General features: G+C 43.8%; 1 protein-coding gene across 1 annotated transcript in view; it reads right to left on the bottom strand.

The window, feature by feature from the left end:
- Positions 1-14,649, bottom strand: part of ATXN10 (ataxin 10) — a 153,374-nt gene that overhangs the window by 126,103 nt on the left and 12,622 nt on the right. Inside the window, exons 2-3 of the mRNA XM_022597027.3 lie at positions 5,402-5,593; positions 259-341 (exon numbers count right to left, since the gene is read on the bottom strand). Coding sequence (XP_022452735.1) covers positions 259-341; positions 5,402-5,593 — 275 coding nt within the window. The remainder of the gene's footprint in view (positions 1-258; positions 342-5,401; positions 5,594-14,649) is intronic.

Genomic DNA, 14,649 nt, shown 5'->3' with positions numbered 1-14,649 from the left:
CTAGGGGTTAGGACTTCAACACATGAATTGGGGGAGGCGGGGTGGGTGGAACACACACAATTTAGCCCACAACAGAGGGAGAAAATTGGAAGTCACTACAACTTTCTTCTATGATGATTCTTTAATATCACTAATGAAGTTTCTCTGTATCATGAAATACAGAACCATCTGCTTTAATGAATGATGTAATACTCAGAGTGCTGGTATTTAAATCCTTTTCAAAGATATAAGTAATCCATGAATCATACTGCAAATTACCTGTCAACAGGGATTCCTGTTCCACTCGAAGTTCACGAAAAAGAAGAATCAAATCAACAGCAACACCAATTGTATCCAAGTTCCTGTATAAGGGTTTTAAAAAGGACAAAGTTAGACACACTCTTTTTCTTAAACCTGCACTTCAAATTATGATCCACAGTGAACGCGGAGGCTACCGGTTAACAGTTCCTGTGGTGGGCAGAATAATGGCCCTCCAAAGTGTCCACATCTTAATACCCAAAACCTGTGAATATGTTACCTTACATGGCAAAGGGGACTTTTACAGTCGTGAATAAATTAAGGACCTTGAGATGAAAGGACTATCCTGGATTGTTAACCAGGCGGGCCCAAGGTATCACACGGGTCCTTTTAAGAGGAATACTAGAGGGTCAGGGAGGGCAGCCATGAGCCAAGGAGTGCAGGCAGCCTCTACAAGCTGGAAAAGGCAAGGAAAATGATTCTCCCCTAGAGCCTCCAAAAGGGGTTCAGCCATGTTGGCCCACTGTGGACTTCTGAATTTCAGAACTGTAAGATAATAAATGTGTTATTTTAAGCCACTACGTTTTTAGTAATTTGTCAAGTAGCAACGGGACACTACTGTGGGTAGGAGAAATGGGGTGCTGCTGTAATACACAGATACGTGGACGTGGCTCTGGGATCTGGCAATGGGCAGAGGCTGGAAGAATTTTGAGAAGCGTGACAGAAAAGGCCTAGATGCCTTGAATAGAAACGTGGACACTGAAGGCACTGCTGGTGAGATCTCAGAAGAAAATGAGGAACTCGTTACTGGAGACTGGACGGAACAATCCTTTTTCTCCAGCGGCAGAAGCTCAGCAGAACGATGAATCTGGATATTTAGCTGAGCAGATTTCCAAGCAACACGTTGAAGGCATGGCCTGACTTCCTCTTGGTGTGTATGGTAAAATGCGAGAGGCGAGAGACAGAGGAGACTAAAAGGGAACCAGGTATGATTTGGGAAATTCTCAGTCTATCCGGATTGCAAAAGACGCTAAAACTAGACTATTCACTGTGAGGAAATTGTGCTCCGGAGAGAAAGCCACGGATGTGGCTGGATGACCTTCTGCTAACGTCTTGGAAGAACCAAAAGGTTGGTGTTCAGTTACACAGAGGGCCCTTTAAAGAGACTAGGAGTGTTACTCATTCCCCTCAGTGATCTCAGCAGAAATCAGGAATAGAGATGGGGTTATCTAAGAAAGCTCTATGGCAGACCCTAGATTGCTTAATGGTATATAACTCCCCGTGACATACATGTGAGACCCACAAGGTTTTTGAGAATGTTATACCAGTAGAAACTCTGCCAACCTGGATGAAATGCACAGAGAAAGGATGAAATGAAAGAAGGCTGTTAAACTCCCAAAATCCCACAGGCAGGAAAGAGGCTGATAAAGTTACTCAGCTGAAAACGTATGACTCTTACCCTTCAAGAAAAAGGAAGGATGACTCTGAGGGTAGGACCAAGGGCAGAGCCCCAAGCCACAGAGGATCATTCCCAGGCCTCAAAACCTGAGTTTGCCCAACTGGATTCTGAAATTGCTCGGGACCAGTGACTCCCTTTTCCCTCAATTTCCTCCTCTTTTAGAGGGTAATGTCTAAAGCTGTTACCCTAGGCCTGTCCTACCACTGTATTTCGGGAGCAGACAACGTCGTGTCTAGTCTCACGTGTCCAAAGATAAAGAGGAATTTTGCTTCAGGATGAATCACATCCAGAGTCTCACCCAGATGTAATTTAGATGCTAAGATTTGGGACTTTTTAGCTAATGAGACTTAGATGAGACTTGGGGCTTGAGTTGATGCTGAATGGGTGGAGAATGTGGGGGACCTTGAGACGAGATGAATGTATTTTGCAAATAGGACAGACGTGAATCTTTAGGGGCCAAAGGGTAGACTGCGCTAGGCAAAATAATGGCCCCCTAAAGATGTCCACATACCAAACTCTGGAAACTGAATATATTACCTTACATGGCAAAGAGATGTGATGTAATCAATTTATATTTGATCCAGTTTCTGGCACAGAGCTCCTAAAACCCTTGGAAGTTCCTGTGTGAGAGGAAGGCCTTTTGTTATTCGTAACAAGCCCCTTTCAACCATACCTGAGCTTATGCTAAAGAGGGGACTCTTCCTGGGCCTGCAGGATGGGAGGTGGCTGCCAGAGGGACCAGCCCTAAGATCAGACAGCTGGAACCTTCAACCCCAACCTCCTACCTCTGAGGAAGGGAAGGCAGCTCAATCGCCATGGCTGGTGATTTAATCAACCACACCTATGTGGTGGAACTTCCACAGAAAGTCCACAAAAACACACAATGAGTTTGGAAAGCTTCTGACTGGGCTGATGAGCACATCAAAGTGCTCAGAAGATGGCATGCCTGGCGAGCGCGCAGAAGTTCTGTGCCCCGCCCCATCCTATGCATCTCTTCCAGGTGGCTGTCCCTCTACAGTAAACTAGTAACAGAATGTAAAGTGCTACCTTGAGTTCTGTGAGTCGTTCTACTGAATTATCAAACCTGAGGGGTGTCCTGGGAACCCCTGAATTTGTAGTCAGCTGGGCAGAAATGTAGCCTGGGTACCCCATTTGCAGCTGGCATCCAAGGTGGGGCAGTCTTGTGGGACTGAGTCATGAAGTTACGGGATCTGAAGCCACTAACTTGAGGTAGTTAGTGTCAGAATGGAACTGAATTGTTGGACTGCTGGCTGTTTTTAGAGAATAAGAACTGGTCAGAAAATACCACAAGAGACTTTCTAGGAGTGATTAAATTAATGGTTTGAAGATGGGAAGATCATCCTGAATCACCTGGGTGGGCCTCATGTAACCATAATGGTCCTTATCAGAGGGATGCCATATGGTCAGAGTCAGAAAGAGACTGGAAGAGGTTACAGTGTTGCTCTGAGGTAAAGGAATGCAGGCAGCCTCAGGAAGCTAGAAAAGCCAAAGGAATCAATTCTCTGCTAGAGACTCCAGAAGGAACCAGCCCTGCTGACACTAACTTTAGGTCAGGAAGACTGATTTTGGACTTCTGACCTCCAGAACTGTCAGATAATAAATCTCTGTTATTTTAAGCTACTGAATTTGCAGTACTTTGTTACAGCAGCAAAGGAAACTCATACAGCTCTCTACCTTCTTCACTTCTTCTCAACATAAATCAGAATTAAACCAAGACATTCACTGCTAAAGAAGAGGGTCAGGGTCGCTGTGCACAAGGCCAGAGTCCTCTCTCCCCTCCCCAAGGCCAGGTGGGCAGACAGCCATTGCTCCTTTCCTCTTTATCCGAACACAAGACTGGTGGGAAAAGGGGCTCAGCACGTGCCTCCGAAAAGAAGACGCTGTTCCACCTCTGTTCCTCCTCCTGCCTCTACATATACAAACGGCTGCCAGGCACCGGGGCCCACTGCCTGCTTCTGTGTGGCCAGATGTGGTGGGGGGAGAAAAATGGAACTTCAGGACACGAAAATTCTATGAAATTCAAAGTTCAGTGTTCACAAATGAGGTTTTACTGGAACACAGCATGTGCATTTGTTCACGTACTACATATGGCTCCCTTCTACTACAATGGGAGAAGTGAGCCCCTCTGACAGAGATCACAAAGCCTGAACTATTTATCTGGCTCTCTGCAGTAAAAGTATAGCGACCCCAGCAACAGGGATTGTATTTACATGCAGAGCTAACTGCTTTCAACAGTCTTCTTTGAGTCCTTCCTGAAATTTCACAGGACTCAGACTGTTTGCTTTGCTGTATCATACCCCATGTTCCATACATCCTTGGCAAAAAATAATTCCAGTCCATACAAAGTGCAATGTTCAGACAAAAGATGTAAAAAGGTCTGGGCCTTAATAGCATCCTACTTTTTAATTAACTCTTTAATAACTGAAAACATCAGAAAAATACATACTGGTTGAGATCTGAATCTTGACAGGCTCGGGAATATCAGCTTTAGTTAAGTTGACCTCAAAGTCCCTACCAGAATCTTTGTTGTCTTTCTGACTACAAAAATGTTCTTCCCGGGAGCTGATGCCCTGAATGGTTAGAATTTCCATTCTAGGGCTCTCCTTTCCCTCTCCCGTCACACTAGAGGGCCTCCCTGCCTGGAAAGGGACAAAATAATCTAGCCTCTGGCCTGCTGCTTCTAGCTGCTTCTAGTTATACTTTTTCAATGTTAACTATTACTACCAAGATCATTACTGTTTCTATCCATTTATCTGTATATGGACGCCATGTTCAATTTTGTGCTGAAGTTAAACAACTCTCTCTTTTGATTCCCTCTCCTTTGATCTAAAAAAACCTCATTAATCATATCAAAGCCTCAGGTATAGACCGTCTAGGCAGCACAGGGAGTCTCTCCATCGGCTTCTGGGCCAGCCCGACTTCACTCATCATGGCAGTAACAGGGAGCCCGGGGGCTCTGTCTACATTCAAGTCCAGGAAATAAAAGTGAGCATGCTTTGTGGCTTCTAACTTCATCTCAAGTAAAAATTGTTAATAAAAAGCAGATTGCATAAAATCAAAGAGGAAGGGTGCTCAGTTCTGGGAGGAGAGTGTAACATGTAGTAGAACAAGAGCAGGACAGGGCAATTCTCTTGCTCATCTTGGTAACCACATTTTAGTTGTATATTATAAATTAGGTGGCAGCAGCTGGCAACTTTACACAATCTTAAGGAACGCTTAAGATAAACCGTCTTAGAAATTCACATCGTGCTCCCTGTTTGAAGTAAACACAAGGGCAACTAATTAAAACACTAAAACTAATTAAAACACCTACAACTAAGAAAAGTGAAGTCCAGAACTGCAAATGTATTTAGGCAGGCAGAATCTAGAATCAAAGAATCAAAATTAAGTTCAAATCATTGTGTTATGTAAAAAACCAAATCCCTCAAAACATCATAAATACAAGTGAGAAACCTGAATGACCCCTAACGTTACACATGTTGTCCCATGACATACTCACCAGGAGTCTCCCACAGCAAGTCCTGCAGAGCACCTGCCCCCGGAGACGGAGAGAGTCTCCTAATAAACACAGGAGACTGCGATGCCAAAACCATCTCTAACAGATAGGCCAACATGACAGAACCAGCATGCACGCACACAAAGAGATATTATCAAAGGCATATATGTAACTACAAAGAATAGTACCTGATTGAATTTTGGTTCACAGAGCACTCAATACAAGCATTCCGGAGACACCGGAAGCACTCCGTTATTAACTGCAGACTGGAAGCCAGATGTTCCACTTGGGATGGGTCTCTGCAGGCCAGCTCAATGGCATGAGAAGATTTCTTTAAGATATCCAGGACTCTTTGGAAAATAGTCCTGGGTGCTGTTTCTCTGAAAAAGGATAAAATTGTTACAAACCAGAAAAAAAAGAAGAAGACATTTCCAAATGTCCTTTTCAGAACACTGCTGGTACTTAATTTTGTGGGGAGGCAAACTAGGCCTATCTGTTCCAGCTCCTTAGTTTACGACACAAAAGAGCTACGTACACTGAGCACTTCGCCAAGGCACTGCTCTTATCAACCTGTCCCTGTATTATCTCATTTAATCTTTGCATTAACCTTATGAAGCCAATACTGTCCTCTCCATTTTAAAGACAAGACACCTGACACAGAAGAGTCTATGCAACTTGCCCACATCCCTCAGCTAATAACTTTTGGAGCCACAATTCCAACGGAAACAGTCGGATTTCCACCCCCACAACAACCCGAACCCCCGTTTAAGGTGACTGTTTATGGTTATGGGTCTGCCCTTAGTCAAACCAGAATATCTGCATCTCACGTTCTAGACAGAGAATATAACCATGTCCTCTGTCACCCAGTGTGTACCTGAAGTAAAGTTATGAGAAAGGATCCTCACGAAGGACTGCCTGGGGGGCAGAGCCACTACCCATTCTTAGATAGAGGAGCCAGAAGCAGTGCTCTGAGCTCACACACGTTCAACCACAAAGATGGGGAGCCGGGGGAGCAGGAAGGAGGGAAGGAGACAGACAGAAGCAGAGGGAGACGGACAGAGAGATAGAGCGAGCTCGCTTCCAGGCAGAGTGTGTGCCCGGGGCAGGGGATGAACCTGTGGCTGTTCACCCCGCCCCACCCACAACTGGGCACCTCAGTTCCCACGGCCTCTCACGCCAGGAGCACTGCCCGCACTGGCTCTCATGCCACAGCTATGAAGAGAAGGATTTCTGTGTGCAGCACGGCACCTAAATGCAAGCCCATTTCCTCATTCCGTGAATCCCCTAAAGAAACAAGAATCCGCTTTAATGTCAGAAGAAAAACTGCTGTTAGACAACTGAAGAGACTCTTACAGATAAGTCCTGACCATAGGAATTTTCTCCCTGTGCTCGCACTGTGGAATCCCAGCACCCTACATTCACCCCCTGGATGAACTGAAGCCAGACCACCGGGGAGCTGCGCACTTCTCCAGAAGCCCGGCCACTGAAGCGTCCCAAGCGGCTGTGCTTGCTCGGGGGCCTGGGAGACACTCCCTCCGCGAGCTTCAGGACCATAAATACTTGTACTCCAAGTGTCGCCTTTTTATCTTAAGGATGGATGATATAAGTCCCTTTATTTATCACGTTCTCCTCTGTCTTTGCCTTTAAGAAGCCTGGAGTCAAACCCACGACCCATCTTTAACACTATGAATCCCTCAGCATGACTTCTGAGTACTAACCTTATTTCTGGCTTTTCCCTCCCCTCCAATTTCCTCCCTTACCTTTATTTTATCTAACTGTATTTACTTTTTACGGCATGTCAGATTTGTTTTTGGAAAGAGGCAGAATATAAATTAATCAATTAAAAATTGGGAAATCGTGCATAAAATAATCTGCCCCACCTCCCCCCGTTGGCCCTCTCTAAATGGGGATCATGAAGCTTTGACTCAGGGTCGCAGCAATTAAGCGACCAAATAAAAAAGCCAAAGTTCAAAGGTGCAGCATTAGTCCTGCCTCAGAAACTGTATAAAACAATGGAGTGTGTAAGCCACTTTCAGTGACAATATGACAAAAAGAAGATTCACTAACACTCTCAGGACAGCTTTAAGGAGAAGTGGGTGCTGCTGGGGAGAAGGCAATTCCCACTCTACCCCGAGAGCTCTTGCCACTGGACTAATAATAAAATTGACAGACACGCAGGAGAAAAAGAAATTCTAATTCGTGTGCATGGAGGTCTCATAGAAATGGGACCTAAAAAATGTGCCACAGCAGGCAGCTTTTATACTTTTTAGACAAAGAAACACTAAATTTCTGAGGAACTGACTGAACAAAGAAACTCAGGCTTCGGGTGCTTAGTTAGTGAAGAATCTAAGGAGAGTCTGGACTTGGGGTAGTACGTTATAGAGGAAACAAGGTTTGTTTATATAGGCTTCTTGGCCCCAAATTCACCTCTGGGGATAAGGCTGTCCTTCTGACTCCAGATGCAGGGAGGGTACCTCTCACACGGAGATTTACTGCCTGCTTTCAACAGAGAGGAGGGTCAGAGCGTCCCTCTTGCACTGGCTTTTTCTTAAGTAACTTTAATTTTAAAAAAATCAATATGCCACTGAGGCTTATTTGGGGGAGGCGTGCTCTGGGCTCGAACAATACTAAATATAGTGCAGGCACTATTAACACGCTAAGAAAGTACCCACGGGTTTAAAACATTCTGAAGAATGCCAAGAGTGATCATGATTTCTACAACAAAGAATAAACCTAATTACCTCTATCTGCCCCACCTGCATAAAGTTCTGATGACATTTATTACTTAATCTTATAGTCAAGTAGAAGTAGAGCTCTAGAACTCCAATAATCTACAATAAAGCCTCTTTTTTTTTTTCTCCTTCGATGACTAAGAAATGTGTGTTTATATCTGGGGTAAAGAAGCCAGTATGATTTCTTTCAGCGGGTCCTTCACAAGCTCCCTCTCTCATGGGCACCACCTTCCTACTGTGAATGGTCTTCTCTGATGTCACTCTTTGAAATCTTAACCTCTGCTTCACTCAAAACTGACATCTAGCACAGCAAAAGCTTTGAAATCAAACTATAACAGACAACACAAAATAACAGCACTGTTCTTAGGAAAACTGGCTAACTGATATGCCAACCATAGAACAATTAGTAAGTTCATGAACCACCCTAAATAATTTCCAATGTTACATGTTAATTTGTCACATATACACCATGCCTTTCTCCTTCATTACACTTTTAACCAAAAGAAAAGTGTCTACCCGAACTACGGCCAACCAAAAGATTCCTGAAACACAAATAACTATTAATAGCTACTAAAGAGTAATCACAGCAACATCTACCCGGCATACAACAGCTCACATACGCAGTATAAAAAGAAAATAAATGGGGATTGTGATCACTGTCATTTGTCCTCCCCATGGATTCCTGAAACCAGCAAGCGCTGGCAATCCTCTGGGTCTGTTCACATGTATGCCCTCCCCCAGAATCCCTCTCACACCACCCCCACCCAAGCCTCTGCCTGGAAGAACCCGGGGGCTCCTTTCAGGCCTCTGAAAACTCACAGCCCTGGTGAGACTCCTCTGCTACTCAGAGTACTCAGGGGAGCCGCATCCCATCTCTATGCGCCCCTGGAGCTCGGTCCATAGAATGGAATTGCACCTACCCACATCAGATTACATTCACTGATGCGGTCTATCACCCCAGCTAGACTATAAATCCCAGAAAAATAGAGACTACCTTATCCTTTTCTGTATCTCTAGGGCCCAGACCTGCATCACTAATTGCATGTGCTCAATTCAAGTTTAAAACAGTGATGAAACTATTCGCGTATTCAGAGCGGGAGCCAACTGCTTCACAGACTTGTCAGGTAACCCACGTACTGAGCATGTGCCCTGAGCCAGGCACCAGGCCTGACGGGAGCAGTGAAATCAGTGTACTTTGCGGCAGCAACTGGAGAAAGGGAAACACTGAGGAACTAGCTCAACTCGCCCATGCCCATTAAGAAATGCACACATCCTGGACCCAAAAATTTGAAAAAAAATGGCCATACCTTAAGATGTTGATATCTTATAATTGGTATTTAAGAAACATCTAATTTCTCCTTCCCCACTGAATGATAAGCTTACCCACTGAATGGGTAAGCTTAAAGGGGGAGGGAGAGGTGAGGGGTTGTAACTCAATTAACTACATTTTAAATTTCTTGAAAGCAGAGACTATTTCTTTTTTTTCTTGCGGTACGCGGGCCTCTCACTGTTTTGGCCTCTCCCGTTGCGGAGCACAGGCTCCGGACGCGCAGGCTCAGCGGCCATGGCTCACGGGCCCAGCCGCTCCGCGGCACGTGGGATCTTCCCGGACCGGGGCACGAACCCATGTCCGCTGCATCGGAAGGCGGACTCTCAACCACTGTGCCACCAGGGAAGCCCAGCAGAGACTATTTCTTAGAGTCTGTACCCCTCTATAAAGGGTGAATGGAAAAAAAAAAAAAACCTTTTCCTCTAGAGCCATATAATAAATATCTACAGATTTTATTCACCATATTTTAATACAATATAATAAATTAACAACTTTCATCAGATGAGGACAAAAAAGCTTTTCATTAACAGTAACTACTATGAAAACATTTAACTCTCTTCTGTACCTCTTTACCTTCTCCACAGCCTTGAAAGAAAGCTATTTGGCATTACAGATCCAAAGGAGTCCTAATGTACTCTTGTCTGCAAATTCCATGTTCACTGTCAAGACAGCACAGCTAAGTATGTGTAATGATTAACGACAGTGAAATAACCAGTAAAGATCAGTCAATCGTTTGTATATTACAAATGTTGTTAATAATAAAAATTGCTGTCATTTCTGCTTTAACCAAACTAACACAAAATATTCACAAAGACTTTAAGAAGCTTAGCTACTTCATTCACAGAAGGCCGAAAGTACTTAGAAGGACAATTAAAATTCAACCATTAGACATTCCTTTTACATAGGAATGAATGTATACTCTGAAGACAACTTATAAACGAAATGTTACATTACAGAACAAAAACAGCCTTTGAATTATACAAAAGGTAGAACTGCACTTCCTTCAAGTTTGAACAGATCTGTAGGTTTAATCCTGACAAGTCCTGTTTGAATAAAATTAAAGAAAACTACCGGTGATTACAGCACAGGTTAGATAGGCCTAACATACCATCCGTACTCACATCTTACAGTCAATTCATGAGGCGGGACCTCCTTCTGAAAAGGAGACTAAACTGTTCGTCATTTAACACTACGACTAAGACTTACATCCTGGTTGAAAGGTTCATTCTAATACCCAACATTTAATTAAAAATGGGCACATGTGGTTTAGAGTACTTTAACCACTGTCACTGAGAAAAACTATTAGAATACACACAAGTTCAGAGATCAAAATTACAATCACTGGTTGTTACTTAAAACCATAAACCCCTTAATGATCTGACTGCCCTAGATGAACAAAGACAGAAAATAAAAACATTTCTATCTCCTACCAGAAAGAGCCTGGGCAAAAGTTTGAAATTCATCTCTGCAGACCTCAAAACTCTCCTTTATATACTCTCTTCCCCTCTTCTGTCACATCCAGGACACTCAAGCTAAGACAACTCCCTGAGACAGGGTTGCAGGGCTGGCAAACTTTTTCTGCAAAGAGCCAGAGAGTAAATATTTTAGGCTTTGAGGACCTGACAACCTCTGTCACAACTTCTCTGCTGCTGCAGGGCAAAAGCAGCCGTAGACAACATCCAAAAGAACGAACACAGCTGTGTTCTAGTAAACTCTTTGTATGGACACTGAAATTTAAAGTTCATATAATTTTCATGTGTCATGAAATTTTGTTCATTTGTTTTCCCCTACCATTTAAAATGTAAAAATCATTCTTAACTCAAAGGCCATTTAAAAACAAAGCAAGACAAACAAACAAACAAAAAAACAGGTGGTAGGTCAGATTTGGCCCACAGATCATAGTTTGGCGATACCAGCTTTAAAGGGTTCCAAATATATCAGTCCTCTCCCCCACCTCGAAAAGCCACATGCTTCCCTCTTTCCCAATGTCCTCACCACAGTCAAAATCCATCTGTCATCAGAACAAAGAGAATCTCAAATGCATTATACCAAGCAAAGGAAGTGAAGAGAAGGTGAAATGCACAGAAGTGGACAGTGTCCAGAAGAGAACTGTGCACACAGAGAAACCTGACAAATGACAGTGCTGGGCACTAAAGATCCCACCCAGGTGAAGGCCGGACTGTTCCAGTAGAGGTGCTGGAACAACTATCAATCATATGAGAAAAAACCAAATTGGAGCCTTACGTATAATCCTACTAAAAGTAACTCCAGATGGATTTGGGAATATATGTTAGGCAAAACTATGAAACTCCGGAAGAAAATATATGGAGAATGTCTTTATAGTCTCAGGTAGAGAAGGATTTTTGTATGTAAGACCTTATTTAAAAAGTGGTATTTGAGCATAGAACTGAAGAAGGTGAGGAAGCAAACTATGCCCTTCCTGTGAGAAGAGCTTGGATGGCAGGCAAAGGCATCACAGAACGGCAGGGGGCTTGGTGGAAGCATCCAGTGACTCAGGGGTAAGACACAGGCTCTGTAGGCCACTGAAAGAACTTCCGCTCCTGATGTGAACCCAGGGAGGGTTCTGAGCAGAGGAGTGACATCACCTGACTTTCACTTTGAAAGGATCCCTCTGGCTATTCTGTAAAGAACTGATCATAGCAGGAGAAAGAAACGACAACAGGAGATCGGTCAGGACACTATTCTTGGAAAAGAGTGGCAGAGGCAGACATAATAAGCACGGGTCAGATTCTGAATATATTCTGAAGATGGAGCCAATAAGACTTGAGGGTAAATTATTATGAGGGGCAGCTGAGAAGGGGGAGTCAAGGATGGTTCCAAGCTTTGGCCTGAGCAATAAATGGACAGATGTATCTGCTGTGTACTGAGTTGGAGGAGACTGCTGTAAAGATATATGGAGGAGGGGGGAATTGGGAGCTCAGATGGAGATTTGCTGAATTGGAGGTACTTATTAGAAATACAAGCAGAAATGTGGAGTAGGCAGATGAACATACAAGTCTGGAGATCAGGAGAAAAGTCCAGCTAAAGAAAACTGTTAGAGTTACCATCAAAGGTAAAGTAGTAAAACCCCAAGGCTGAATGCAATTGCCAGGAGAGTACAGGTAGGTGGGGAGAAGAGGTCTGAGGACTGAGCTCTGGACCTCAGAGAGAAAAGCCAACAAGAGAGGAGACTCCGAAGGGGGTGGTGTTCTAGCAGCCAAACGAAGAAGGTGTTTCGAGGAGAAAGAAGCGATGAACTACATCAACTGCAGCCGATAAGGATTTATCCAGTAAGATTTAAGATTTTAAGATTTATCTTAAATCCAGTAAGATAAGGATTTAAGATGAAGACCAATGGACTGGGCAATGTGGAATGGGTTCAAGAGAAAAGAGAAATTGTGGTAGGTGAATATAAAAAACTCTTTAGAGAAGCTTTATTATAAATGGCAGCAGAGAAAAACCAGGGAAATGGGGGAGAGATTTTTCTCAGGATGGGAAAAATTACAGCAGCTCTATAAACTGATGAGAACAATCTAACAGAAAAGGTAAAACTGATGATTTAAGAAACGGGTGCGGGGGGGGGGAGAGAATTGTTGGAGCAAGGTATGCAAAAGGGAGCGGAATTTAGTGCAGACCTTTGAAGCAAGACAGTTCACCGACAGTCACAGAGGGAAGGCAAATCATGGGGACGGATACAAGTAGGGGGTAGGGAGGGCAGTGGGAGTTCCTGGAAATTACCTTCTGGTTGCCCCTATTTTTTCAGAAAAATAGGAAACTGAGAAGGAGGATGAGGGAGAGGCAACCGAGCCGTAGGGAGAGCAAAAGGCATGAACCAGTTGGCTAGGAAAGCAGGAGAATGAAATGGACTAGGGAAGTAGAAGGACTGCCTGCCAGGTAGAACTAAATGCCTTCCCAAGGTCAGTGATCATCCATTCACAGAAAGACCAATCAGTATGGTTGTAAGTTTTCCTCCATCCTCGTTCAGTTGTTTGGGCGCAGACACAAAGGAAACAGCAAGTTGGATTTAACTAGAGCTGAAGTTTTACCAGGAAAGTATGACAAGGTTAGAAGAGGCAAGGGAACTGAGAATGTATACAAGGAAATGCTTTATTACTGATCCTTAGATCTAAACTGGATTTAAGAAGGGAAATGTGAACATAAGGAACAAAAGGGACAGTGAGTAGGAAGGAGTAGGACCAACAGACTGTGGGTCCTGGTGGGGTTGAAGACTTGTTGGAATAGGGGACCCGGAGAGACAGGATACAACAGGCAGCCAGGGTGGGACTCTTGCAGTTAAGATTGTGGAGGGAACGCAACCATGGTTAATCATAAGGCCTGGGTAGCACATGGCAATGTGTGGTTAGATGGGAGGAAGGAGGTGTCCGAGTTCACTGAAGGAGAGAAAGTGAAGAAATAAAAGGCCAGGGTAATGAAAGGATAATCTATGTAAAAACTAAAATAACCAAGATTTAAGACAGGAGAAGTAATGCAGAGTTAACAGTGAACTACAGCTAAATTCTTTAAGGAACGACATAGAGGGACCAACAGATCTTTTAATAGCAGAAGAGATTATCCATGAGGTATACTCTGATGGCATGAGACGAAAAGTTGGAGGGGTTTTGGAGGAAGAAGTTCTGAAAGCAGCAATGACAATCACCTTCACACCTACACACCTTCAAGCCAAGCAGTACACCGGATATAGGAGAAAACAGCCGACTTTGAGGACATTCTGGGAAAGGTCTGTCCTTAGAAGTGAGCCGTATTTCACGTAGATCAAGAAGATGAAAGGAGTGTTCAGAGAGGTTGAGGACACAGGGAATTTTGCGCACGGGAAGGGTTTTAAAAGCTGAGGAGTCAGAAAAGGATCCATACAAAGCGTTAAGGGAGTCAGAGAGTAACAGAAAACCTAGGAGTTTCCCATATTAATTAGAAAATCAGCTTGTGAATGTTTAGAAAAAACCCCGTTGAGATTTTATTTTGAATGGCATTGAAACCACAGGTCAACTTGGGGAGAACTGATGTCTCTATGTTTTTGCAGTTTCCTATCATGTAATGGTATAACCATTTATGTTTTCTTTAATGTCTTTTGATCAAGTTTTGTAACATTCTCAATGAGGATGATAGCCACTAACACTTAAACTGTGCTTATTCCATGCCCGGCACTTAACTAAGCACTATATATAAAATCTCCACGGCTACCGTGAGCATATCCCTAGCTTACAAATCGTCCTCTTCCCTCTAATGTGACTTCTCTGGGCTTGTGGCCGTCAGAGAGGCTGACTCAGCCTCGAGTGAGCCCCAGGGTTCCTTAGTCTTTGAATGAGTGTCCTTGCCCACGGTCCAGTGACCACACCCTCGGGTCCAGGGACCACTA

The sequence above is a fragment of the Delphinapterus leucas genome, chromosome 11 (genome assembly GCF_059928025.1).
Source record: "Delphinapterus leucas isolate spDelLeu-1000000601 "Yukka" chromosome 11, BTC_Dleu_Yukka2, whole genome shotgun sequence".
NCBI classification, from domain to species: Eukaryota; Metazoa; Chordata; class Mammalia; order Artiodactyla; family Monodontidae; genus Delphinapterus; species Delphinapterus leucas.
The sequence above is the reverse complement of the archived record's forward strand: the minus strand, read 5'-3'. Positions and strand labels throughout refer to the sequence as shown.